Consider the following 24,904-nt stretch of genomic DNA (forward strand, 5'->3'; position numbering starts at 1 on the left):
ACAATGTGGTAATGCTCATGGGAGGACCACTCCATAAAGGTGGAACACACAAGTTTGGCTTTGTTGTAAGTTTTTTCCATGACCTTGTGAGAATAAACAAATAGAAACATCCATTGATGAAATGAAGGCCCTTAAGGATGAACTCTAAACACTTGGTGAGAAAGGCCTTTTGCAATGGTCGAAAGAACCTAGCTGTATGGAAGAAGGCACACTAATGAAAGAATAAGCTTCATTAGAGCTATGATGATTATTGCTAGTGATGAAAGATTCTTGAGCTCTTGTGAAAGGAAGAGGTGAAGGGAGCATCATTTGCCAAATACAAATTGTAAAAGCAAAAAATAAGCAAAATTGGAGACAACCTACAAAATCGACAAAAAGAACGGCCCTCATGAGACTACCATTTCATACTAAAAAAACAAATCTAAAAATAAGACTTTTTTTTTTCTGTAATACACTCTTAAGCGTAAATAATTTTTAAGCTTCAACCCCACCCAAAAGAAAATGCTTTTAATTAATATATTGTTTCAAACGATCTCTTTAAGAGACTTTGGGCGTTCACACCCTTCGTATGCTCAAAGCCGAGCATCCCTCTCTCTCTCCGCATTTTCCTCGTCTCTGTGTCGTTTTCATTGTCTGTAGAAGGAAAGAAAGCTGCAGTTTTGGCCATGGCCGAGCCCGGATCTCACAGCTTCAACGCCATTGCCGCTTCTGCGACCCCTCAGCATGACTGGGAGGTGCTCTCCATGTCCATGTCTGCCTCCGCTTTCGGAAACCCCAGTTCGGCAAGCGATACTAAAACAGTCAAGATCGAAAACCCTGATTCTCAGATTGAGACTCCCAACCCTCAGATCGAAAACCTTAATCCCCTGGTCGAAAACCCTACCTATGCTATCGGAAACGCTAGCCCTAGCTCTGACAATGGAGCTTCATGCTCTGAAATGCCTGCCGTTACGTGGACAGATCCCTTTCACGCAGCCGGGAGCAGTGATGGCGGCAACAAGATAACTGAGCCATTCACAGAGGGATGGAAACCTCACCTCTCAACTTCTGCAGATCTCCATGGATATCGTGCAGAGCATGGCGAAGGGGATACGCGCTCTTTCAACCAAAGCACAGAGCCCTCCTTTCAGAGAGACACATTCAGGGAAGCATCCAAGGGCTTTTGTGTAACAGAGAAAGAAGCTGCAGAAGCAGAGAAGGGTGTTCTGTTAGGCCTTTATTCTGATGATGTTGATGTCGATCAGGCTCTGACGAAGAAGGCTCGCAAGGGGTGGAAACGGTCCCGGAAGTCCAGAGCCATGTGGTCCATAGCAGTGGCAGCCACAGTGGTGGGAATTGTCGTGTTAGGGCATCGCTGGCAGCTTGAACGGCATCATAATCAGCAGCTCCGACTCGAGCTTTCTGCTAAGGATGAGGTACACTTCTAAGCTCCAACCTGCACACATTTCATACCATTTGCATCAGTGAAATTCTCTCCATCTGGCCTATTTCACTGCATGGATCTGCACTGAATGTTTTTGTAATGGTTTGTGGCACCTCTCTACACCATTGCCAAGACCTTGCTCTGCAAGTCGAGTTTCCTAGAGGACTCCTTTTGATGGATTTCTTTAAGGTTTTGGATGGTATGAGCCTTGGGGCAGTTATTTAAGAGATCAAGTTTTATTTAAATAGCAGAATTATTTTGATGGTTCAATTATGATTGAGATGAGATACTTGAATCGTTTTTGGTGTTGGTGAAAGAGGGCATTATTTGATGAATGTGACAAAGGGCAAAACTATAAATTTTTTGGTTTGCTTATATGGTAGGATTTTTCGAATGCTGCTGAGCTAAAGACATGTAGCACACATCTTCAAGGCTGGTTGAGTTGTTTTATCTATCAAATCCTTCACATTAGATTTTAAGTACCTTGTTTAGGGTATTGCTCAGTTGTTTTATGGCTTCGAAGCAAATTGCTTAAAGCAAAAGAGGAAATGCAATCATTTAAGAAACGAACCTAGAGCTCATGGTTACTTTGTTGTGAGTTATTTTTGAGTATGGTTTGATGTTAGAGGATGTTTATGGGCTGGCCTATTTGTATTTGATCATTTTTCCCTTTGTGGTCAAATCAATACAAGAGATATAGTCCACATGTTTTTAAGAGACACTTGGACATAAGCATTGAGAAGGTGCTGTGGATGGAGATATCGCTGCATTGGATGCAAATGAGATGCCGTGGATGAAGAGATGGTTGCATTGGATGCAATTGAGACATGGGAGTTGGTGTCTTTGCCGAACGAGAAGAAAGCAATTGGATGTTAGTGGGTCTAAAAAGTAAAACAAAATTCAGATGGTCCTTGAGAAGGTACAAGGCAAGATTGGTTAGTAGAAGGTACAAGGGAAGATTGGTTACTAAGGGATATGCATAGACCTATGGCATTGACTATGAGGAGACTTTCAGCTTGGTTGTTGAGATGGCAATCGTGAGAGTGACCAAGGTTTGGCTCTTGTTTACTAGCCTTTATTTGTGGTTAATCAAATTTGGATGGGACTTGTTTTTGTTTCTTGGGAGTCGGTTTTTGGCAGAAAGAAGATTTTTTAAATGAAAAATATGGTGTGAAGATCTACATGTGTAACAAGTTCTTTCTATTAGTTCCAAACAAGAACTTTTGCTTGCAAGTCGATTACTTCCTCTAAGAAGCTAGTGTGTATAATGTAGAATATACTTGGGGGGAAGGGGGAAGCCACAATGGGGGTTTGAGATCCCTAGTGAGGCGGTCTTTTTGGGTGAGAAAAGGTCGCGGGCACCAAGTATGATGAAAAACGACAATCTTTTGAGTCATTCGTTAGGCGCTCAAAGTGTCTGTGAATGAGGCTTGTTAAGGTACAAAGAATGGTGTATGGTCTTTGCCGATAGTGCTTGTGACTTTGTGGCTTCATGCACCGTGTCCGCTAGATAGGCTAGGTATCAATGTTGCTAAGAAGCTCATCAATGCGAGTTTGAAGAGTTCATGGTGCCGTTATAGTTAATGCGGTAATAGTAGCGGAGATTTTGAAATGAATGCTAGAGCATTGCCATTCTCCCTGTAGAGGAGTGGTGCATTTATCTTTGCAGTGTGAGGGCAAAAGGTCGAAAGGACCAGATGTATGAGAGATCAGAGCAAAACAACATAGCATGAAATGGTTGAGTGAGTCTATATATGATGGTGAGTGAAAATATTTACAAGAGGTCCTCTGATGTGAGGGGACTTTGTGAAGAAGATCGGTGTAGAAGCAAAGATGATGGCGGAGCTGAAGCACGGTCCGTGACGAAGGCTTGCGTGACGCGTCAATGTGAGGCAAAGGCACTCCGTGAGGTGGTCGGTGTTGAAGGCTCTTGTCAATGAATGCAGAGGCACTCCAAGGTGGTAGTGAGCAAAGGCTTGCATGTTGGGCCATACCGTGCAATCTTTTGGACCATTTCAATGAAATATGGAGACCTGGCAACATTGAATGCTACATGATCATGATAAAAGAACCTTGCAACAGTTGCATCTACCCTCTCTTTATTGCGGGGATCCCAAGCTCCCAAGGTTTGCTGCTTGCCGGAGCTTGCACCCATAGGCTGCGAATCTTGGAAAAATGCAAAGCTCCCAAGTCCTCCATACTGGTGTCCATCTCCCAAGTGTACATCTTCCCCATGCCTACTGAAGTAAGATGCATCAATTGCCGGTTTCTTTCGTGCATATGCTTTCTCCTCTTCACTTGGGTACTTTGCCAAAATCTCTCTACGCATTTCAGGTGTTGTCCCTGGGCATTTGTTCACTTGTGCTTTTTCATTGTTTACATGGCATAGATGTGCTCTCACATGGTTTGCTCCTGCTAACTTCTCTTTGTTACATTGCTTGCATTTCCATCGTGTTGCCTGAAGTTTGAACAGTGACATAGGTAATTTTTAAAAGACCAAAAGTTCAAACTTCAAACAGAGAAAGAGGGAGAGAAGAAAGAGAAAAGCTTGTTGCCTTGCCTTGTGAAGATGTAAACTTGAGTCTTGATCACTCTGTTGCACAGGGCCTAGGTAGGTTGCAGTGTGCACTGTTGTGCTTGCAGGCTGGTACTCGGCACGGTGGTGAAGCACTTACAAAAATCAAGTCATTGACTTGTTTTGTCCCATATTTGTTCCTCTTCTTGGATGCAACATGGCTGAACACACTCCATAGTTGCTCAATCAGAGAGGAGCTTGCACCTTGAGACAAGATCCTTACTACCAATGATTGAAGCTGTGGTGTACGAGCCCCATAAGCAGCCCCTATCTTAAACCTCTCTCTTTGTGCATCAGCCGATCCAAACCTTCCCAACTTGCCGCGATAAAATCCAAGTTGGTCTTTCACCAACCTTCGTTTATCTGCATCACGAACCTGCCTAGAAAGCATTGTCTCCCAACCATCCATCACCTCATCATCAGCCTCTTGTCCACATCCTTGGAACTCGGGATCCAAGACATACGCAGCAGTATGCATAGGAGAATGATAACCATTCCATCGTGCTTCACATAATTCTCGAACCTTTGCATATTTCTCAGCAGACAAGTCCATTTCAACCTTGCCAATGCATTGCTCCCGTCCATCTGCAATCCGCATCAAGCACATGATCGGCTTCATCATAGCATTGATAGTGTTGACTTCATCCCAAAATGTGAAGTCTTGTATGGTTCTTGCAACCTCTATGCCGACTCTTGAGCGAGAAAGAGTCCATCCCATCCACTCATTGCATACAACCAACTGCTTCAAAGGCAAGGGCACTTTGGATAACCTCTTCATCATGAGAAAGTTATAACCAAAGCGTGTCTCTGAGTACTTCAGGAGATCCTTTTTGGGCGATCTCTTGCGGAATTCATTCAAAATAAACTGATGGTTTTGAATGAAGCTTATTATCTCCTTGCCTTTTTGAATGTGTGGATCAACCCATGGCAAGCTGCCAACATCCTTCAATAAGTTGCTCAAACAATGAGCAAAGCATGGACTAAATGTGATATGCGGATACTTGTCTTCAAGCTTAAGACCAGCTGCTCTATTTGTTGCCTCACCATCAGCTAAGAACTGAATAACATTCTCTGGTCCAACTTTCTCAATACCTTCGGCCCACTCTTCCACAAGTTGATTTGCAGTCTTTCCAGTCCCAAAAGCATCATGTGAGGAAATGAATTGCATTCCTCCTCGAGAATAAGCAACCATGTCATGAATGGACCTTTTTCGAGTGTCACTCTAGCCATCTGCAATAAGTGACACACCATTCTTTGCCCAACTTTCATGCACAGACTCTAAAGCACATTCAATTGCAGCTTTCTCCTTTTGCAACAAGGTGGTGCGTAGTGTCTCATACGAAGGAGGCTTGTATGTTGGGCCATACCGTGCAATCTCTTGGACCATTTCAATGAAATATGGAGATCTGGCAACATTGAATGCTACATGATTATGATAAAAGAACCTTGCAACAGCTGCATCTACCCTCTCTTTCTTGCGGGGATCCCAAGCTGCTCCCAAGGTTTGCTGCTTGCCGGAGCTTGCACCCATAGACTGCGAATCTTGGGAAAATGCAAAGCTCCCAAGTCCTCCATACTGGTGTCCATCTCCCAACTGTACATCTTCCCCATGTCTACTGAAGTAAGATGCATCAATTGCCGGTTTCTTTCGTGCACATGCTTTCTTCTCTTCACTTGGGTACTTTGCCAAAAGCTCTCTACGCATTTTAGGTGTTGTCCCTGGGCATTTGTTCACTTGTGCTTTTTCATTGTTTACATGGCATAGATGTGCTCTCACACGGTTTGCTCCTCCTGACTTCTCTTTGTAACATTGCTTGCATTTCCATCGTGCTGCACCTCCCTTAGATGAATACCTTTCTAGCCTTTCAACCTCGTCCCACCAAGTAGCATTCGAAGCCAATCGCTTTGAACCCGAGTAAGCCATGTGAAACCGATCCCGTCAAGTGGGAGTAGACTCCGTTGGACACCCACTCGTGTAGTAGCACAACTTAAATATCACTATATGAATGGACAACTCAATAACAACTGAAATGAAATAAAGATCAATGGACATCAGCACTGGGGCTGGAACGGGCCGACCCCCCCCTCCATATATATAATATATTATTGGGAGTATTTAAGGGGTGCAATGTTCCATGGGTTCAATGAACCAGATGATGTCCATGTACAACTGAAAATGAATACAGTTGCCAAACAATAGTCTTGAAGTAGACGTTTGAAGTAGTGCGAACCATTTGAAGAAGTCTAGGCTCTACGGTCCCGTGCCTTCACTGGAATCCGTAGAGAGCGCCCCACTGGTGTTCCAGGACCACGCACGGACAGGTGCTCCCGTACTAACGCCTGGCTCTCCCGATCTCGGCACCCACGGACCGTGGTTCTCCAAAAGCTTGGACTACCTGGCACCGAATAGGTGTTAGCAGTAGTGAATATCCCTCGAAAGATTTACACCAAGGACCTTTGCTTGAATCCCTTTCAATAATTTTTGCAAAAACCTTTGGTATCAACAGAGTATAAGCTGGCCAATATGTGTGAGTTCGCGGTACTATACCCGGGCTGCAGCATCAAGTATTTAGAGACCTGAATATGGGACTGTTGTGGGTCTGAATCGGGCTGCCCCACACACTTGACTGGAGCTTACGTTTGATGGAGAGATGGGCTACTGCAGACTGTTGTTGATCGGCTGTGCTTGCACGGAAGAAAGCCCTGAACAGCAGCCCAATAGCCAGCAAGAGAGAGAACCGCCTGGTTGCTGCCCGCCAGCCAGCAAGAGAGTGAGAGTGTCGCCTGTTGCAGCCGCTTGCGGGGTTAGTGGGGAAGAGTCGCCTGGGTGCAGCCCGCTTGTGAGCAAGAGAAGGAAGAGTCGCCTGGGTGCAGCCCACTTGTGTGCAAGAGAGGTGGTCGCCTGGGAGTAGCCTGCTTGTGCGCAAGCAAGAGAGAGGCGCCAAGCGACGGTGAGGGCCCCTCGTACAGCTGGCTGGCCTACTCTTTGCATGGGGGCGGCCAGTTCGAAGGTACCCAAGGGGGGGTGGGTAGGTGGCCATGCACCCACCCCCACACACACGATTAAGGGAGGGCTTCCCTCCCCACCATGGCCCATGTGTGGGTGCCCACCCTACAAAGGGCACCAATAAAATATTGAGGAGGCCGCCCACTCATTAATGAGTGTGAACCTGCAACCTTATAAAAAAACAAAGGTTAGAAATAATGCTATAAAATAAACAAATGCAATACACTTACCACCTGTTCACTCGCAACAAAACTCGTCAGAAGACAGAGCAAACTTCAGGACTCACTGGCAGGCGTCCCTGCTCAGTAAGTGGCACGTCAGGCAGGCAAACACAAGAATACAAGTCACGCGAAAATAGTTCCAGGCATGCAAACATGAATGCATGTGCAAACAGTATCATGGACATATCTCCTGCTCATGGAACAAGTGCTAAACATTCCTGTCGGGCACAGTGATGGCATGACATAGTATAAATCCCGGTCTTCCTATGGAGTGATAGTCCCATAGGTAAGACACAGATCCAGGCACGAGCCTCCCTATGGAGTGACAGTCCCATAGGCAAGACACGGCACAAATACTGGCTCTTCCATGGCGTGACAATCCCATGGATAGAGCACAGTCCAGGTCATACACGGGTGGCACCAGTCTGGCTCCCGTCCATACGACACCATCCTACTAACACATGGGTGGCACCAGTCTGGCTCCCATCCATGTTATGCAAAATACTGGCCCCTTCACATGAGACACCGGCCTGGCCTCAAGTGAACAAGACACAGATCTGGAGATGGACCAAATGGTCGGCCAACTGGTGACACTATGATTTTTGCAAATTCGGGCAAAAAGTTGAATAGACTTTCAAAGTTAACCATTACAGAGAAATGAGTCCTTTTTTTGTCTATTGTTTAATGGGGAGAGACTGTGTAGTCCAGATTGTGACATCGGTAATTTTTAAAACACCAAAAGTTCAAACAAAGAAAGAGAGAGAGAAGAAAGAGAAAAGCTTGCTGCCTTGCCTTGTAAAGATGTAAACTGTTGAACTTGAGTCTTGATCACTCTGTTGCACAGGGCCCAGGCAGGTTGCACTGTAGCTGCTTGCAGGCTGGTACCAGGCACAGTGTTGAGAACTTGAGTATACTACTGTTGTGGACTTGTAGACTGTAGTAGAATGTAGTGTATACTGTACACGGCAAGGGCTGGGGGCCTGGAGGCTGTGGCGACTCAGGGTTGGTCGGCAGCTGGAGTAGGTTGTAGGTTGGCTAGATGTACTGCCTGGTACAGAACAGTACGGGCAGGCAGGCAGGCAGGGCCTGCAGGCGACAGCAGTACAGGGCCACGACCCACAGGTTTCGGGCGTCGGGCAGGCTGCAGGTCGATGAACTTTCGAAAAGCTACGGGCGAAAGGCGACAACAATACGGGCGTCGGGCTTCTATCAAAAAAATAAAATAAAATAAAATCCACGTCATCGTTCCCACGTGGGGGAACGGCAGCCCAACGTTCCATCTCGCGTTCCACCGGCGTTCCACGGCCGTTCCCCGGCGTTCCACGGACGTTCCACCACCTCGTTGTTCTTGACCCCCGTTTCCATCGTTCCCTTCATGCTGGCCATGGGGGAACGCGTTCCACCGTTCCCCATGGGGGGAAACGAGGTTCCCCTGCTACTATGCTTGCAAGGGCTTGGGGGCTTGGAGGTTGGGGCGACTCAGGAGTCACGACTGGCTGCAGTCATAGTTGCAAACATTCGCGAATGCAAGGCTTTGCAAACGTTTGCAAACGTTTGCAAACGTTTGCAGTTTGCATCCCTTTGCAAACTTTGCCTGCAATTTTTTTAACACTTACAATTTTTTAAAACTTTGATGATGAGAGACTTGTTTCTTCACAAGAGGCTCGTGAGTCTATGGAGGATGAGGAAGAAGAGGACATGCATGCAGTTGGTACTGAGCAGGCTGAAGCTGATATTGTTGAGACAGATGAGGATGAGGAAGAAGAGGACATGCATGCAGTTGGTACTGAGCAGGCTGAAGCTGATATTGTTGAGACAGATGAGGATGCTACTTCATCTTCTTCCTCTGAAGAGGAAGATGATGAATGATCATGATTCACCATGTACATGACCTCTCACACACGGGCACTTTTTACCTTGGCTGGACAAGGGTTTTTTCCCCGTGTGAGCACACCACTTTTAGTGTGTTGGGCTCTTTGCCTTGGGACTACAGTCTAGTACTCTGACTTATGTACTTCACTCTTTATGTGATAATATGAGTATTGAGTACATTTCCAGCACTCTTGAGTCTTGAGTCTTAAGTTCTAAATTCTAACATCTTTTAAGTTTCAAGCTTTCAAGTTTTTCATTGTGTTTTCAAGCATTGACTTTGAACATTCTATTTATGCCCAAAAAAATAATTTTTTTACCCGCCACGAATGCGAATGCATCCACCCTCGATGCATTCTTTTGCAAACTCGGCATTCTCGAATGCGAATGCACGAATGCAAAGAATGCTTGCAACTATGGCTGCAGTTGCACTGTGCAGGTCACAGCTAGTTGTATTGCTTGGAGGCTGGTACACAATAGTACGTAGTATGGGCACTGGGCGGCTACAGCACTACAGGCGGCTACAGTATGCAGTACGGGCACAGGCAGTCGACAGCAGTACGCAGGTTGCGGGCGGCGACAATACTACAGGCGGCGAAACTTGAAAGTACTACAGGCGGCCTGCAAGTACGGGCGAACCGGCGGGCGAAGCAGTACGGGCATTTAAAAAAAAGCCACGTCATCGTTCCCACGTGGGGGAACGGTAGCCTAACGTTCCGCCCGGCGTTCCACGATTGTTCCCTAGCGTTCCATGGCCGTTCCACCACCTACACGTTCCTGAGCGCCGTTTCCACCGTTCCCTTCTTGTGGGCTAGGGGGGAACGTGTTCCACTGTTCCCCAAGGGGGGAAACGGGGTTCCCGTGCTACTATGACTCCCAGACTGTCATGTGCAAAGTGTGTATCTACCGTGTGCTATACGCATGCAAGACTAGTTTCGAGGCTTGGGGAAGCTTGGAACTAGGCAGGCTGATTGACGAGCTGAGTTAGGGAAATACTAACGGGCGAGCACCCAAGTATGGACGGGCGGGCGCGCAAGTGTGGACGCCCGATGACCGGCCAAGAGCCTATAAAAGGGTGGCCAAGGTTAGTTATTGTATTATAGAGAGTCTCGCGAGTTTGTGAGAGCTCTATGGTCTTGGAGCCTGGATCTAGTGTAGACGTGCACCTGCTTTATGTAGCCGAGGCCGGCAGCAATCTCGAGGCCCGCGAGGGCAGCTTCGTGGCGGTATGGGACGTCGCGAGGAGGTCGGTCGGTCGGTACGTCAACCTAGTTAGCTCAGCTCGTGGCTCGGTGGGGACAGCCAAGACTGTGGGCTCGCCCACGGCTGTCATGGTTGGGAGGTGAGTCAGGCCTGCACCCCCTTGCTTGTTTGTTGTTCGTTTGTTTGCAGGATTCGAGTTTCGAACCAAGATCGATCACGAGGGGATCCGTGGGGATTTGACAGTGGTATCAGAGCATACCTCGTGAATGAGCAAGTCGGTAGGTAGAGAAGAAGAGGTCGAAGAACGGTATGTGTTAAAAAGTCTTACTGTTTTTTCTGTGCATACTGCAGTTTTCAGATTTGGTATGTGTTTTTTTTCTTCATCAAAGAGACCCATGTTGATGGGAGATGGTAGTTAAGTAGGGTTGATTGCTTTGCAAAGAAGAGGCCTGTTTTGTTGTGCTTACGTATAAACTGCAGGGAGAGAAACAGAAAAAACTAGAGAAAAAGCATGTTTGCTTTTCGTTGATGTTGAACGAGAGAGAGAGAGAGAGCGAGAGACGTGCTGTTCACGCTGGCAGGTTTGTGTGCTGGCGCTGGCGAGTATTGCAGGCGGTGGTTATCGGCGGGCTGAAGGTGCCTAGGCCAGGCATGGCGGGTGCCTAGGCCACGTGGCCTTGTGGCCAGGCTACCGCAGCCAGCCCAGGCGGCGCTTAGGCCAAGTGGGCAGCGCCGAGGTCAGCCCAGGCCTACGCAGGCACCCCAGCCAGGCCTACGCAGCCTAGCGCAGGCGGCCCAGGCCAGGCAGGCCAGCGCTCACGCCAGGCAGGCCAGCACCTAGGCAGGTATCCCAGCCACGCCCATGTAGGCGGCCAGCTCTACGCTGGCAGGCGGCCCAGCGTAAGTAACGGCTGGCGCACACCGCCATGGACTCCAACCACAGGCGACGACGGCAGTAAAGCTGACGGCGAAGGTGACGCTTGCAGATAGCACGCCGGCGGGTTAATCCAGGAGGAGGAGAAAAAAAAACCAAAGGAAAGCTTACGTTTTTAGCTTTCGTTTTTTTTTTTAGAGTTTAAAATTTTCTAAGTTTTAAAAGACCCTCCTCCAAAGTTTAAAGGTGTTTATTTTTTTTAAAGAAAAAAGAATATATATATATATATATATATATATATATATATATATATATATATATATATATATATATATATATATTCAAGAAAAAAAAACACAAAAGCTAAAGCAAAAGCTAAGCCTAGCTTTTGGAGATTTTTTGGCTTTTGGGAAACCTTTATAAACCCCTCACGTGGGCTACTTGCCACACATCTCTCAAGTTTTCAAGCTCTTAAGCTCTCAAGTTCGCTTGCACTTTTGTTGTGCAAAGATTAAAATTTCTCTCCACGTACCCTCTTCACGATGTGGACCCAAGAATCAGAATTGGAGCCCCTTGTGGAACGCCAAGGCTTGCCGGCTACGGAAGGTACCGATGCCGATCTTTTTGACGATTTTGTGTCAAAATCAGATTTCCAAGAGTTCAAAGTAGCTCTCGAAGCTTCTTTGACGGAACGTCAGGCACAAATCGCAGCCTAGATGCAAGCTTTGCAGAACTCCATCGCTCTATTGACCACTACCCTCTCTACTTTCTCGGGTATGGATACCTTGGCTTCAGCTTTAGGTCCCAACATTACTCCGGAACCGTTTGGGGGCGAGCAAAAGCAACGCACCAAGGAGATCGTGGACACTTGGCTACATAAGTGGCAAGTTCACTTTCAGTTTCATCCATATGATGATGGAAAGAAGATCCAATTAGCAGCAGGTTTCCTGTCCGGCAAAGCTTTGCTTTGGTGGAAGGAACTCAACCCTAAGCCAACGACTTGGGCACAATTTGAAGATATCTTCAAGAAAGAATTCCTCAAGAAAGAGGATGATTACGATGTTGTTGCCCGGTTTTCAGCTTTGACCATGACCTCGCAGCACCTCACTTATGAGGTCTACCTCCAGAAGTTTCGTGACTTGCAGATGAAAGCTACAAAGATGGATCCCACTACTCTTTTGGGGTTTTTCGTAGCTGGTTTACCCGGCTCGTACTGATAACAGGTCAAAAATAACAAATGTAAAACTTTGGATGAGGCCATTCGTTCAGCTCGTATCTATGATGATACGATGGTCTCTTCCAAGTCGAAACCCGTTACCGAGAAAGGGAACAAGCATAAAAGAAAGTTCTCCGCACCTATGGCTAACACGACAGAGGGAAAGTCTTCGGACCAACCTTCGAAGAATTCAAGTTCGACACCAGCGAAGAAGAAACGACTCTTTAGGGCTTTAAAGCTCAAGAAGGAAGGACGTTGTTTTATCTGCGAAGAAAAAGGACACATGCGTAATGAGTGCCCGAAGCAAAAGGGTACCAAGTCAAACGCAGGACCCAAGCCAAAGGCAGCTAACCAGTTGTCTTTGACAGGTACGTCAATTATTGTACTTTCTCGCCCTAGTACTTGTTTTGATTGTCTGTTCAATTCTAAGGTATTTGGCATGCATGATCTTCTCCGAGTTTATGGAGAAGTGAATGGCCATAAGATTCACATTCTGTTAAACCCTGGCAGTTCGCATAACTTTGTTAACTACAAACTTGTGCAGAAATTGAGTCTTGATACGACACTTAGCGACCATACCTATGAGGTACGTCTACTTGCGGGAAGACAAGATTGGGATCGCAAGGTGGAGATGCTTCCAATCCAGATTCAGGACTACAAAGATACTCTGGAATGCTATGTTATGCATCTGGAAAATGTAGACTTGTTATTAGGGATTGAGTGGTTTAAGACTCTTGACGTCCAGATAGATTGGTCTAGTTATATTTTTTCTTTTCAGCATAGGGACACCAAGTATAGTATTTTAGGTGATTGTATTCATCTCTCGCAGGGACCTCTTGTAAATACAATTCATTTTGGAAATATAATGAATTCTTCTTTGTATACCGCTTTCCATTGTGTATTGATTCCACTTTCTTCTTTTCACCTGTGTTGCTTAGGAGAAAGAAGGACAATACCTGGAGAATGTGCATAGATTACAAGAGATTGAACAAGCTGACCATTAAGAACCGTTATCCTCTCCCTAGATCAGATAACCTGATTGACCGATTAGCAGGAGCGAAATATTTCACGAAGATAGATTTACGTACTGGCTATCACCAGATACGTATTCATGAAAGGCATGTCGAAAGAACCGTCTTTCGGACTAGGTATGGCCATTACGAGTTTCTCGTATTACCTTTTGGGTTAACCAATGCTCCAGCCACTTTCCAGCAAATGATGAACGATCTTTTTCGTAAACATTTGGGAAAATTTGTGGTGGTGTTCCTGGACGATATTTTGATTTATAGTCGTACTCTTGAGGATCATGTCAGACACCTCACGATTGTCTTATCTATTTTAAGACAGAATCGACTATCACTTGGAATAACGATTTGGATATGGCCTTCAGACTTTTGAAAGATAAAGTCAAGGAAGCACCTATCTTAGCATTGCCTGATCCTAGTCGGCCTTATGTTCTTGAAACTGATGCCAGTAACTATGCTATCGAGGTTGCTTTATTTCAAGATGGTAGACCGGTTGCTTTTGAAAGTAAAAAGCTAGACGACACTCAATCTCGTTGGGCAACCCTTGAGAAGGAGCTTTATGCTGTGATTCATGCTCTCAAGGTTTGGAGACATTATTTATATGGCTCCAAGTTTGTGGTATTGACTGATCATCAGTCAATAAGTATGTGTGTGATGCGGATGATTTGAGAGGAAGGAAAGCTCGTTGGGCGGAGTTAATGCAAGATTTTGATTTTGAGATCCGTTATCGGAAAGGGTCCATTAATAGTATTGCAGATGCGCTTAGTCGGATTAGAGAGGTGAATACTTTGTCGTTCACCGAGATTTCTACTGACTTATTTCAGTCATTGAGAGGGCTTTGCAGGACTGATAGTTATTTTGGTCCATTTTGGCAGAAGATCCAGGACGGGAGCTCATTGATTGACCAAGACTCCATGATTGAGCAGTCTACCATTCAGGCTGCAGGAGGTCAGTGGATGATTCGGAATGGTTTACTGTTACGTAATGACAAAATTTGTGTACCACAGATCCCGGACATTAGGTCCAAGATTCTTAAGGAGTGTCATGACGTCCCTTCTGCTGGACACCATGGGGTACACAAGACATTATCATTAGTGAAACACACTTTTTATTGGCCGAAGATGAAAGGGTATGTAGAAGATTATGTTCTCAAGTGTCAGATTTGTCAGGCAAATAAAGCTAAACGCTTTAGACAGGCTGGGTTGTTGCATCCTTTGCAAATCCCAGGTAATAAATGGGAAAGTATTTCCATGGATTTTATTACCGGATTGCCAAGAACACATCAAGGCCACGATTCTATTTGGGTTGTGGTAGATCGCTTGACAAAAATGACTAGATTTTCACCGACCCGGAAGACTATTACAGCTACGCAATTAGCTCGGCAATTTATCGAGCAATTGTTTAGACTGTACGGGTTACCGCAAGACATAGTCAGTGATAGGGACTTTAAGTTTACGAGTGATTTTTGGAAACTTGTTTTTGAGAAGTTGGAAACAACTTTGAATTTGAGTTCCTCAGATCATCCTCAATCTGATGGCCAGACTGAAAGAGAGAATCAGATTTTGGAGGATATGCTTCGAGCATATCTATCCAAAAGACAGAGTTCATGGGAGGATTATCTTCCTATGTTAGAATTTGCATATAACAGTACTAAGCATACGAGTATAGGGTTTAGTCCTTTCATGCTTATGTATGGTTTTCAACCAAGATCACTTGTTACAGTAGGATTCTCAGGACTTCAGCATGATGCAGCACGTGCTATCACCAGATACGTATTCATGAAAGGCATGTCGAAAGAACCGCCTTTCGGACTAGGTATGGCCATTACGAGTTTCTCGTATTACCTTTTGGGTTAACCAATGCTCCAGCTACTTTCCAGCAAATGATGAACGATCTTTTTCGTGAACATTTGGGAAAATTTGTGGTGGTGTTCCTGGATGATATTTTGATTTATAGTCGTACTCTTGAGGATCATGTCAGACACCTCACGATTGTCTTATCTCTTTTAAGACAGAATCGACTATATGCCAAGTTGAGTAAATGTGAGTTCTTTATGACCGACATCATTTACTTGGGACACAAGATCACTCGAGATGGATTGAGCATTGACTATGACCGAGTTCAGAAGGTTTTGGACTGGCCTATACCACGAACAGTGAAACAACTTCGTTCTTTTCTCGGTTTTGTTGTTTTTCTTAGGAAATCTGTACGGGAGTACTCTCAGCTCACACTACCGATGACCGACTTATTGAAAGGTCGTGGACGTAAGTCCAATCAGCCTATCACTTGGAATAACGATTTGGATATGGCCTTCAGACTTTTGAAAGATAAAGTCAAGGAAGCACCTATCTTAGCATTGCCTGATCCTAGTCGGCCTTATGTTCTTGAAACTGATGCCAGTGACTATGCTATCGGGGCTGCTTTATTTCAAGATGGTAGACCGGTTGCTTTTGAAAGTAAAAAGCTAGACGACACTCAATCTCGTTGGCCAACCCTTGAGAAGGAGCTTTATGCTGTGATTCATGCTCTCAAGGTTTGGAGACATTATTTATATGGCTCCAAGTTTGTGGTATTGACTGATCATCAGTCAATCAAGTATGTGTGTGATGCGGATGATTTGAGAGGCAGGAAAGCTCGTTGGGCAGAGTTAATGCAAGATTTTGATTTTGAGATCCGTTTATCGGAAAGGGTCCATGAATAATATTGCAGATGCGCTTAGTCGGATTAGAGAGGTGAATACTTTGTCGTTCACCGAGATTTCTACTGACTTATTTAAGTCATTGAGAGGGCTTTGCAGAACTGATAGTTATTTTGGTCCATTTTGGCAGAAGATCCAGGACGGGAGCTCATTGATTGACCAAGACTCGGTGACTGCGCAGTCTACTATTCAGGCTGCAGGAGGTCAGTGGATGATTCGGAATGGTTTACTATTCCGTAATGACAAAATTTGTGTACCACAGATCCCGGACATTAGGTCCAAGATTCTGAGGGAGTGTCACGACGCCCCTTCTGCTGGACACCCTGGGGTACACAGGACGCTATCATTAGTGAAACACACTTTTTATTGGCCGAAGATGAAAGGGTATGTAGAAGATTATGTTCTCAAGTGTCAGATTTGTCAGGCAAATAAAGCTGAACGCTTTAGACAGACTGGGTTGTTGCATCCTTTGCAAATCCCAGGTAATAAGTGGGAAAGTATTTCCATGGATTTTATTACCGGATTGCCAAGAACACATCAAGGCCACGATTCTATTTGGGTTGTGGTAGATCGCTTGACAAAGATGGCTAGATTTTTACCGACCCGGAAGACTATTACAGCTACGCAATTAGCTCGGCAGTTTATCAAGCAATTGTTTAGACTGTACGGGTTACCGCAGGACATAGTCAGTGATAGGGACTCTAAGTTTACGAGTGACTTTTGGAAACTTGTTTTTGAGAAGTTGGAAACAACTTTGAATTTGAGTTCCTCAGATCATCCTCAATCTGATGGCCAGACTGAAAGAGTGAATCAGATTTTGGAGGATATGCTTCGAGCATATGTATCCAAAAGACAAAGTTCATGGGAGGATTATCTTCCTATGTTAGAATTTGCTTATAACAGTACTAAGCATACGAGTACAGGGTTTAGTCCTTTCATGCTTATGTACGGTTTTCAACCAAGATCACCTGTTACAGTAGGATTCTCAGGACTTCAGCATGATGCAGCACGTAATTTTTTGCAAGATATGCAGGAAATGTTACAAGTTGCAAAGGAATCTATTAGAAGTGCTCAAGACCGAGACAGGTTTTATTCTAATAGACATCGTTCACCTAGAGAGTTCTCTGAAGGAACGATGGTGTATTTGCGAGTTCCGAAAGATTCCGAGACTTTACGGACAGGTAGATCTCCGAAATTATCTCCTAGATACTGTGGACCATTTCGTGTTACACGACAGATTGGTTCAGTTGCATATGAATTGGATTTGCCTTCTCATGTGAAAGTTCATCCTGTATTTCATGTTAGTAGACTTAAGGAAGTACTGGGTGGAGTAGATCAGTTAGTTACTCCTCAAGAAATTATAGATGTCCAGGACATGACATTTGTTCCGCACGAACCTGAAAAGATTCTTGGCTTTCGTGAACGAAGATTGCGTCATACGCTTATCACGGAATACAAGATCAAGTGGAAGGATCGTGTTGAGGAGGACGCTACATGGGAGACATTGACTTCTCTTCAGAGAGATTACCCTGGCTTTTTAGTGAGCTCAAGAGTGAGCTCTTAGAGGAAGGGGAGTATGTCATGTGCACAGTGAGTATCTACCGTGTGCTATACGCATGCAAGACTAGTTTCGAGGCTTGGGGAAGCTTGGAACTAGGCAGGCTGATTGACGAGCTGAGTTAGGGATATACTAACGGGCGGGCACCCAAGTATGGACGGGCGGGCGGCTAATTGTGGACGCCCGATGACCGGCCAAGAGTCTATAAAAGGGTGGCCAAGGTTAGTTATTGTATTATAGAGTCTCGCGAGTTTGTGAGAGCTCTATGGTCTTGGAGCCTGGATCTAGTGCAGACGTGCACCTGCTTTATGCAACCGAGGCCGACAGCAATCTCGAGGCCCGCGAGGGTAGCTTCGTGGCGGTATGGGACGTCACGAGGAGGAGATTGGTCGGTACGTCAACCTAGTTAGCTCAACTCGTGGCTCGGTGGGGACAGCCAAGACTGTGGGCTTGCCCACGGCTGTCAAGGTTGGGAGGTGAGTCAGGCCTGCACCCCCTTGCTTGTTTGTTGTTCGTTTGTTTGCAGGATTCGAGTTTCGAACCAAGATCGATCGCGAGGGAAGATCCGTGGGGATTTGACACTTATGAACGTCAAAGACAACAAGGTAGCAGATGCATTATCTTGGAGACTCCTGAGTCATGCGGTTTCTATTGGTTACCATGTGGATTTCTTTGATAAAGGATCTTTATGCTACCAAAGAGGATTTGAAACATGCGTTGGAATAGATTGGAGAATAGAGATTTGGTGACTTCTTATGTCATCAAGAAGGGTTTTCTTATGATGCAAACCCGTTTATATGAAACAAAGGATTTGAGGCCAAAAGTGAACAAAGAAAAGCCATGCTCCACCTTACATAGGGCAAAGAAGCAGACTGACTACAACTCAAGCTTTGAAAAGCTACTCTTATTAGGCCTTGTATGAGAAAACATTGAGTTATACGTTTGAGAATGTTTGGTTTTGTCAAATGGTCAAGTTTTGATTGACAAGAGCTAGCAGGATTATTGTACCCATTGAATATTCTATGGGAGAGTATTGTTATGGATTTTATCTTCGGATTGCCAAAGTTAGGGAACGAAGAAGATCTACCATGAATGTCATCGATTGGACCTTTCAGATCATTGGATGACACATAATGCCTTCCTTGACAGTTTATTGGAACCATGTACATGATACCCCTAAAGGAGCCTGTTTTGGAGGATTCACCTGTTGGGTTAAAGGCTAAATGCCTCCCTTGTATTTGTATATAGCCTTTTATAAGGCTCAATGTATACTTTTAAAGTCTTGGCCAAGTTCACATTGAACTTGGCCTAGGACTATTTTTAAAGGCCCAAAGGCCACAACAATAAAAAAGGGTAAGTGGGCTTCTAAAGCACACAAGCATTACCCCAACTCCAAGAATCGTACGTTTTCTCTCTCTCTCTGATTTTCGAATCTCCACGCTCACCCTCATAGAGGCTCACGCTCCATTTCTCTTGCTCAAGGCTTCAAGCCATTGCATCCGGCCTTCATCTCGTGCACTCTTTCATCCCTACAACTGGTATCAGAGCATATTAGGGTTACAAAACAGAAAGTGCAGGTGGCTGGACAGCAGCAAAACAGGTGTTTTTTAGCAAGATTTGGCGCTTCTATCGCGAAGCCCCTTGCTTCCGGAGTACTTTAGGGTACCTACAGTGCCAAAACAGCCCTAAACAGGCTGAAATTAGGGCAAAAACAGGTTATGACAGCAAAAACACAGGTTTTTATTTGATGTTTTAACTTGAGGGAACGATTCCTCTTGCTTCCCACAACCCGAAAACACCGAAATTGCCGCAAACAGGTCGCCAAAACAGAGTTTTACAGCAAATTTCAGATTTGCGCAGGTTTTTATAAGCGTACGGGGGATGCATTTACATTGAGGGAAATGCAAATTGACATAATTTATGCACAATTGACCAAATTTGCTCATGTATGACCATTTGTGGCTCAATTCCATGCAAACTTGATGCTACAAATTGGGGCTTTTCATGCTACATGCTTCTACAGGCTGTGAATTAGCCTTATGTATGTCTTTTGAGGGTAAAAACAACAAAATTTGTTGTTTTTAGGCACAAATCAACTTGCTGTAATTTTCTGCGCAGAAAATTCAGAATTGATTTTTTGTGCCCAAACGGACCCGTTTTGCCTTAAATTGCTCCTGTGACCATTTAGAGCTGCAGTGCACACTTCTGTGAGGCTATACTCCGATTTTGGTGCATTTTTGCCCAAAATTTCAGATTGTTAGCCCTTTTGTGCAACTATGGCGTCATCCTCCGACGTGAAGAATCTCTTTGAGATCCGGCGGTTTGAGGGTACAGGTTTTGACCTATGGAAGGAAAGGATTCAAGGAATCCTCTTCCTCAAGGATTGTGACAGGGCATTAGAGGCAGAGAAGCCAGGGGACATGTCTGAGGATGCATGGGCTACTTTGAACAAGAAGGCTATTACGTACATAAAGATGGCCGTTTCTGACGAGATCTTGGTTGATCTCAAAGGTCTTGTCACTGCTTTTGAGCTATGGGCAAAGTTAAAGGCAACGTATGAAAATACAACGCCGGTCAACCAAGTGCATTTGATGAGAAAACTTGTTGGCATGCAGCTGGATGAGTCCAAGAGCGCTGCAGAGCACTTGTCGTTGTTTACAGGTACTTTATCACAGTTACAGGATTCTGGCATGCCTCCCTTTGAGGATAAGCTGAAAGCTATCTTCTTGCTTATGACGTTACCTGATTCTTGGGAAACATTGGTGGTTTCGTTGTCTAACAACCCCAATCTGACCTTTGATGGTGTTAGGGGTTCAATCTTGAATGAGGAAATCAGGAGGAAAGCAAGTGGAGAGGGAGGCAGTGCAGCCAACATGGTTAGAGGCAGGACAGAGAAGAAGACTGCCTATGCACAGAGAGGTAAGAGTAAGAGTAAGGAAAGGGGAAATGCCAGCAAGGGCAAAAGTGATGTGACTTGCTATCAGTGTGGCAGGAAAGGTCACAAGAAACCTGATTGCAAGTTCTACAAAGCAGAATTGGAAAGAAGAAAGAATGGCGGAGACAAAAAGAAAGAGAAGAAGGAAGTCAAGGTAGATGCACAGGACAGCTCTAAGGACAAAGAGAAGGCCAATGTGGCCTCAAGTGTTGTTATTGAGGAACTGTCAGATGTAGAGGACATTCTATGTGCTACTTTGTCAGCTGATGATGTCCATGAGTTTGATGCCTCTCTCTATGTTCATACACAGGATATGCAGATCACTAAAAGTGATCTCATTGATGCTTTGTTGACTGTGAACGATGCATTGTCTCAGACTTGGATTGTTGATTCCGGTGCCTCGTTTCATGTGACTCCTATTAAGGAGTGTTTTTCCACGTTTACTGCAGGCAGCCATGGCCATGTATACCTTGGAAACAATCATGCATGTTCCATTGAGGGTATTGGCACGGTGCATCTTTCTACGGATGGCACGAATGAGCTTGTGCTGCATGATGTTAGATATGTGCCGGGAATCAAGAAGAGTTTGCTTTCTGTTGGGCAGATGGATATGCATGGTTACAGCATCTTGTTTGAGAGAGGATCATGGAAAATGACTAAAGGCTCAAGGCTGATTGTGAAAGGCACAAAGAAAGGGACACTTTACTGCTTGCATGGCAAGGCCTTGTTGGGCAAGTTTATTGCCTTGGCTGAAATTAATTCCCATATGGAATTGTGGCATAAGAGGCTTGGCCATATGAGCCAAAAGGGCCTCACGAAGCTTTGTAACTTGAATAAGCTTGATGCTAAAGGCACAAAGCTTGAATTTTGTAATGAATGTCAATATGGCAAGCAAGTGAAGCGTTCTTATTACTCCGGTGTCTCTCGTAAGCCATGTGTGCTTGATCTTGTCCATTCTGATGTGTGTAGCATGCCCGCCAAGTCTATGGGGGGTGCAAATTATTTTCTCTCTTTTGTGGATGACCATTCTAGAAAAATTTGGGTTTCTTTGATTAAATCTAAGGATGAAGCCTTTGCTGCGTTTAAGCGCTTTCATGCATTTGTGACCACCCAAACAGGTAGAAAGCTGAAATGCTTGCGTACAGACAATGGGGGGGAGTTCACAAGTGCTGAATTTACGAGATTTTGTGAAAATTTAGGCATTAAGAGGGAGCTTACTGTTCCATACAGCCCCTCTTCTAATGGTGTGGCTGAAAGATACAATAGGACACTTTGTGAGAGGGTGAGATGCATGCTGTCCACAGCTAATCTCCCACATGGTTTTTGGGGAGAGGCTTTGAAAACTGCAGTACACATATGCAATCGATCCCCTCACATGTCTATCAAAGGTGACATCCCTGAAGAGGTTTGGTCTGGCAAACCTGCTTCATATGATCACTTACGCGTCTTTGGCTGTGAAGCTTTTGTACATATTAGACCTGAGTTGAGAAGTAAACTCGATGCCAAGTCCATTAAAGGCCTCTTCATGGGATATGGTGAAGAAGGCGAAATGGGTTACAGGATTTGGTTACCTTCACTCAGAAAGGTTGTACGCAGCCGGGATGTTGTGTTTAATGAGGCAAAGCTGCTTAAACACAATTGTGCCTCTCATGGTGACCATAAAAAGGTCAAATTTCAGCATGTACAGCCACCTATTAGGCCTCTTTTAGACCCTCAGGATGCACCACATATGACTGAAAATGTTGATGAGCCAGTGGTGTTTGAGCCAGATGATGTTGGACAGCAAAATGAGGCTCCTGAAGGGCTTGGACAGCAGCCTATCAATGCTGAAAATGGTGCTGAAATTGATGGACAGCAGCCCATACTTGATGATGGTGTTATCCCACCTGATGTAAACCCATTTCCGGATAATGTGGATCATTGGGTGAGGCGTTCTACTCGTCCAAGACGGAATGTGAGTAGATACGATCCCTCTTTGCATTACATTATGTTGACAGATGAGGGGGAGCCTCTTACTTACAAGGAGGCAAAGACATGTGAGCACAGCAGCAAGTGGGAGCTTGCTATGCAGGAAGAGGTTAAAGCTTTGCATGCTAATGATACTTGGGACTTGGTTGAATTGCCCAAAGGTAGGAAGGCCATTCCTAACAAATGGGTGTATAAAATCAAGACAGTTGATGCAAAACCCAAGTATAAAGCAAGGCTGGTTGCAAAGGGATATGCGCAAACAAAAGGCATAGACTTTCAGGAAGTGTTCTCTCCTGTTGTGAAGATGACCACTTTGCGTGTCTTGTTTGCCATAGCGGCTGTCCTTGATTTGGAATTAGACCAAATGGATGTACATACAGCTTTTTTGCATGGTGATGTTGAGGAAGAGCTTTATATGAAACAGCCCGAGGGTTTTGTGATTCCCGGAAAGGAACACATGGTATGTAAGCTCAATAGAAGCTTATACGGGCTGAAGCAAGCTTCTAGACAGTGGTACAAAAAGTTTGATGCGTTTATGCTCAAACATGGTTACAAAAGAAGCCATGCAGATCACTGTTTGTATACAAAACTTGATGAGGATGGCAGCCCTATCATTCTTGTGCTCTATGTCGATGATATGCTGATTGCTGGTAAGAAAAGAGGCACTGTTGATGCTCTTAAGCAACAGCTGAAATCTGCGTTTTCTATGAAAGACCTTGGGGCAGCAGAGCATGTTCTTGGAGTGAGAATTAGAAGGCAAAGAGACCAGCGCATATTGTATTTGTCGCAAGAAAAATACATTGAAAAGGTGCTGGACAGGTTTAACATGGCTGATGCAAAGCCACTTAGTGTGCCATTACAGCCACATGTGAAATTCTCCAAGGAAGATTGTCCCAAGTCTGACACGGCAACCAATGAGATGCAAAGTGTTCCTTATGCATCAGCTTGTGGTTCACTTATGTATGCTATGGTTGCTACTAGGCCTGACATAGCCCATGCAGTGGGAGTTGTGAGCCGTTTTATGGCTAATCCAGGCAAATTGCATTGGGATGCAATAAAGTCCATTATGAGGTACTTGAAAGGGACTAAAAACAAATGCCTCTGTTATGGTAAGGGTCCTTTGGAGTTGAAGGGATTTTGTGACTCTGACATGGCAGGTGATGTGGATACACGCAAATCCACAAGTGGTTATGTGTTTACTCTTGCAGGAGGTGCCGTCTCATGGTGCTCTAGACTACAAAAAATAGTTGCACTGTCTACTACAGAGGCTGAATATATTTCAGCCACTGAGGCTTCCAAGGAAGCCATATGGTTGGCACGTTTATGCAGGGAATTTGGTTTGGCTGACAAGGCACCTATGCTTGGTTGTGATAGCCAGAGTGCCATATGTCTGGCAAAGAATGCCATGTTTCATGCGCGCACAAAGCATATTGATGTGCGTTATCACTTCATTCGAGAGGTGCTTGAGGATGGACTTCTCACTATAGTTAAAGTCCATAGGTCACAAAACCTTGCAGATGCTCTCACTAAGTGCTTACCCAAAGCACAACATCAGCTATGCATACAGATGGTGGGAGTTACATAGCTGAAAGGCGCCATTTATGCCTTTAAGTGGGAGGTTGTTGGGTTAAAGGCTAAATGCCTCCCTTGTATTTGTATATAGCCTTTTATAAGGCTCAATGTATACTTTTAAAGTCTTGGCCAAGTTCACATTGAACTTGGCCTAGGACTATTTTTAAAGGCCCAAAGGCCACAACAATAAAAAAGGGTAAGTGGGCTTCTAAAGCACACAAGCATTACCCCAACTCCAAGAATCGTACGTTTTCTCTCTCTCTCTCATTTTCGAATCTCCACGCTCACCCTCATAGAGGCTCACGCTCCATTTCTCTTGCTCAAGGCTTCAAGCCATTGCATCCGGCCTTCATCTCGTGCACTCTTTCATCCCTACATCACCAAGGGTGGAAGAGCTAGAACAGATTGAGTTTCATTCTGTGTGAGAAAAATAGGAAAGACAATGGTCAAAAAGTTCCTCTTGGAATTTGAGAATTATTCGCTATTAGATGCTAGAGAAGTACTTAAAGGACTATCCAGATATACTTCGAGCTTATGAGGAAGTGGTTTGTCCAGATGTATTTGAAGTACATATATGGACGCCTTGCGATCAAGACAGATTCAAGAGGGAGGGATTGTGCCTCTACCCTCTTCATTGTATATATATATATATATATATAGAGAGAGAGAGAGAGAGAGAGAGAGAGAGAGAGAGAGAGAGAGAGAGAGAGAGAGAGAGAGAGAGAGAGAGAGACCAACTGGTCAGTAACGAGATGCAGTA

At 44.9% G+C, this 24,904-nt stretch overlaps 1 protein-coding gene across 2 annotated transcripts in view; it reads left to right on the forward strand.

The window, feature by feature from the left end:
• The first annotated feature begins 549 nt into the window (after window positions 1-549).
• LOC147617260 (uncharacterized) overlaps window positions 550-24,904 on the forward strand; it is a 36,277-nt gene continuing 11,922 nt past the window's right edge. For both annotated transcript variants that reach the window (XM_086776898.1, XM_086776899.1), the window contains exon 1: window positions 550-1,415. In XM_086776898.1, coding sequence (XP_086633024.1) covers window positions 666-1,415 — 750 coding nt within the window. In that variant the 5' untranslated portion in view covers window positions 550-665. The remainder of the gene's footprint in view (window positions 1,416-24,904) is intronic.

The sequence above is a fragment of the Cibotium barometz genome, chromosome 37, assembly GCF_041138505.1.
Source record: "Cibotium barometz isolate CiBa-2024 chromosome 37, ASM4113850v1, whole genome shotgun sequence".
In the NCBI taxonomy this organism is placed as follows: Eukaryota; Viridiplantae; Streptophyta; class Polypodiopsida; order Cyatheales; family Cibotiaceae; genus Cibotium; species Cibotium barometz.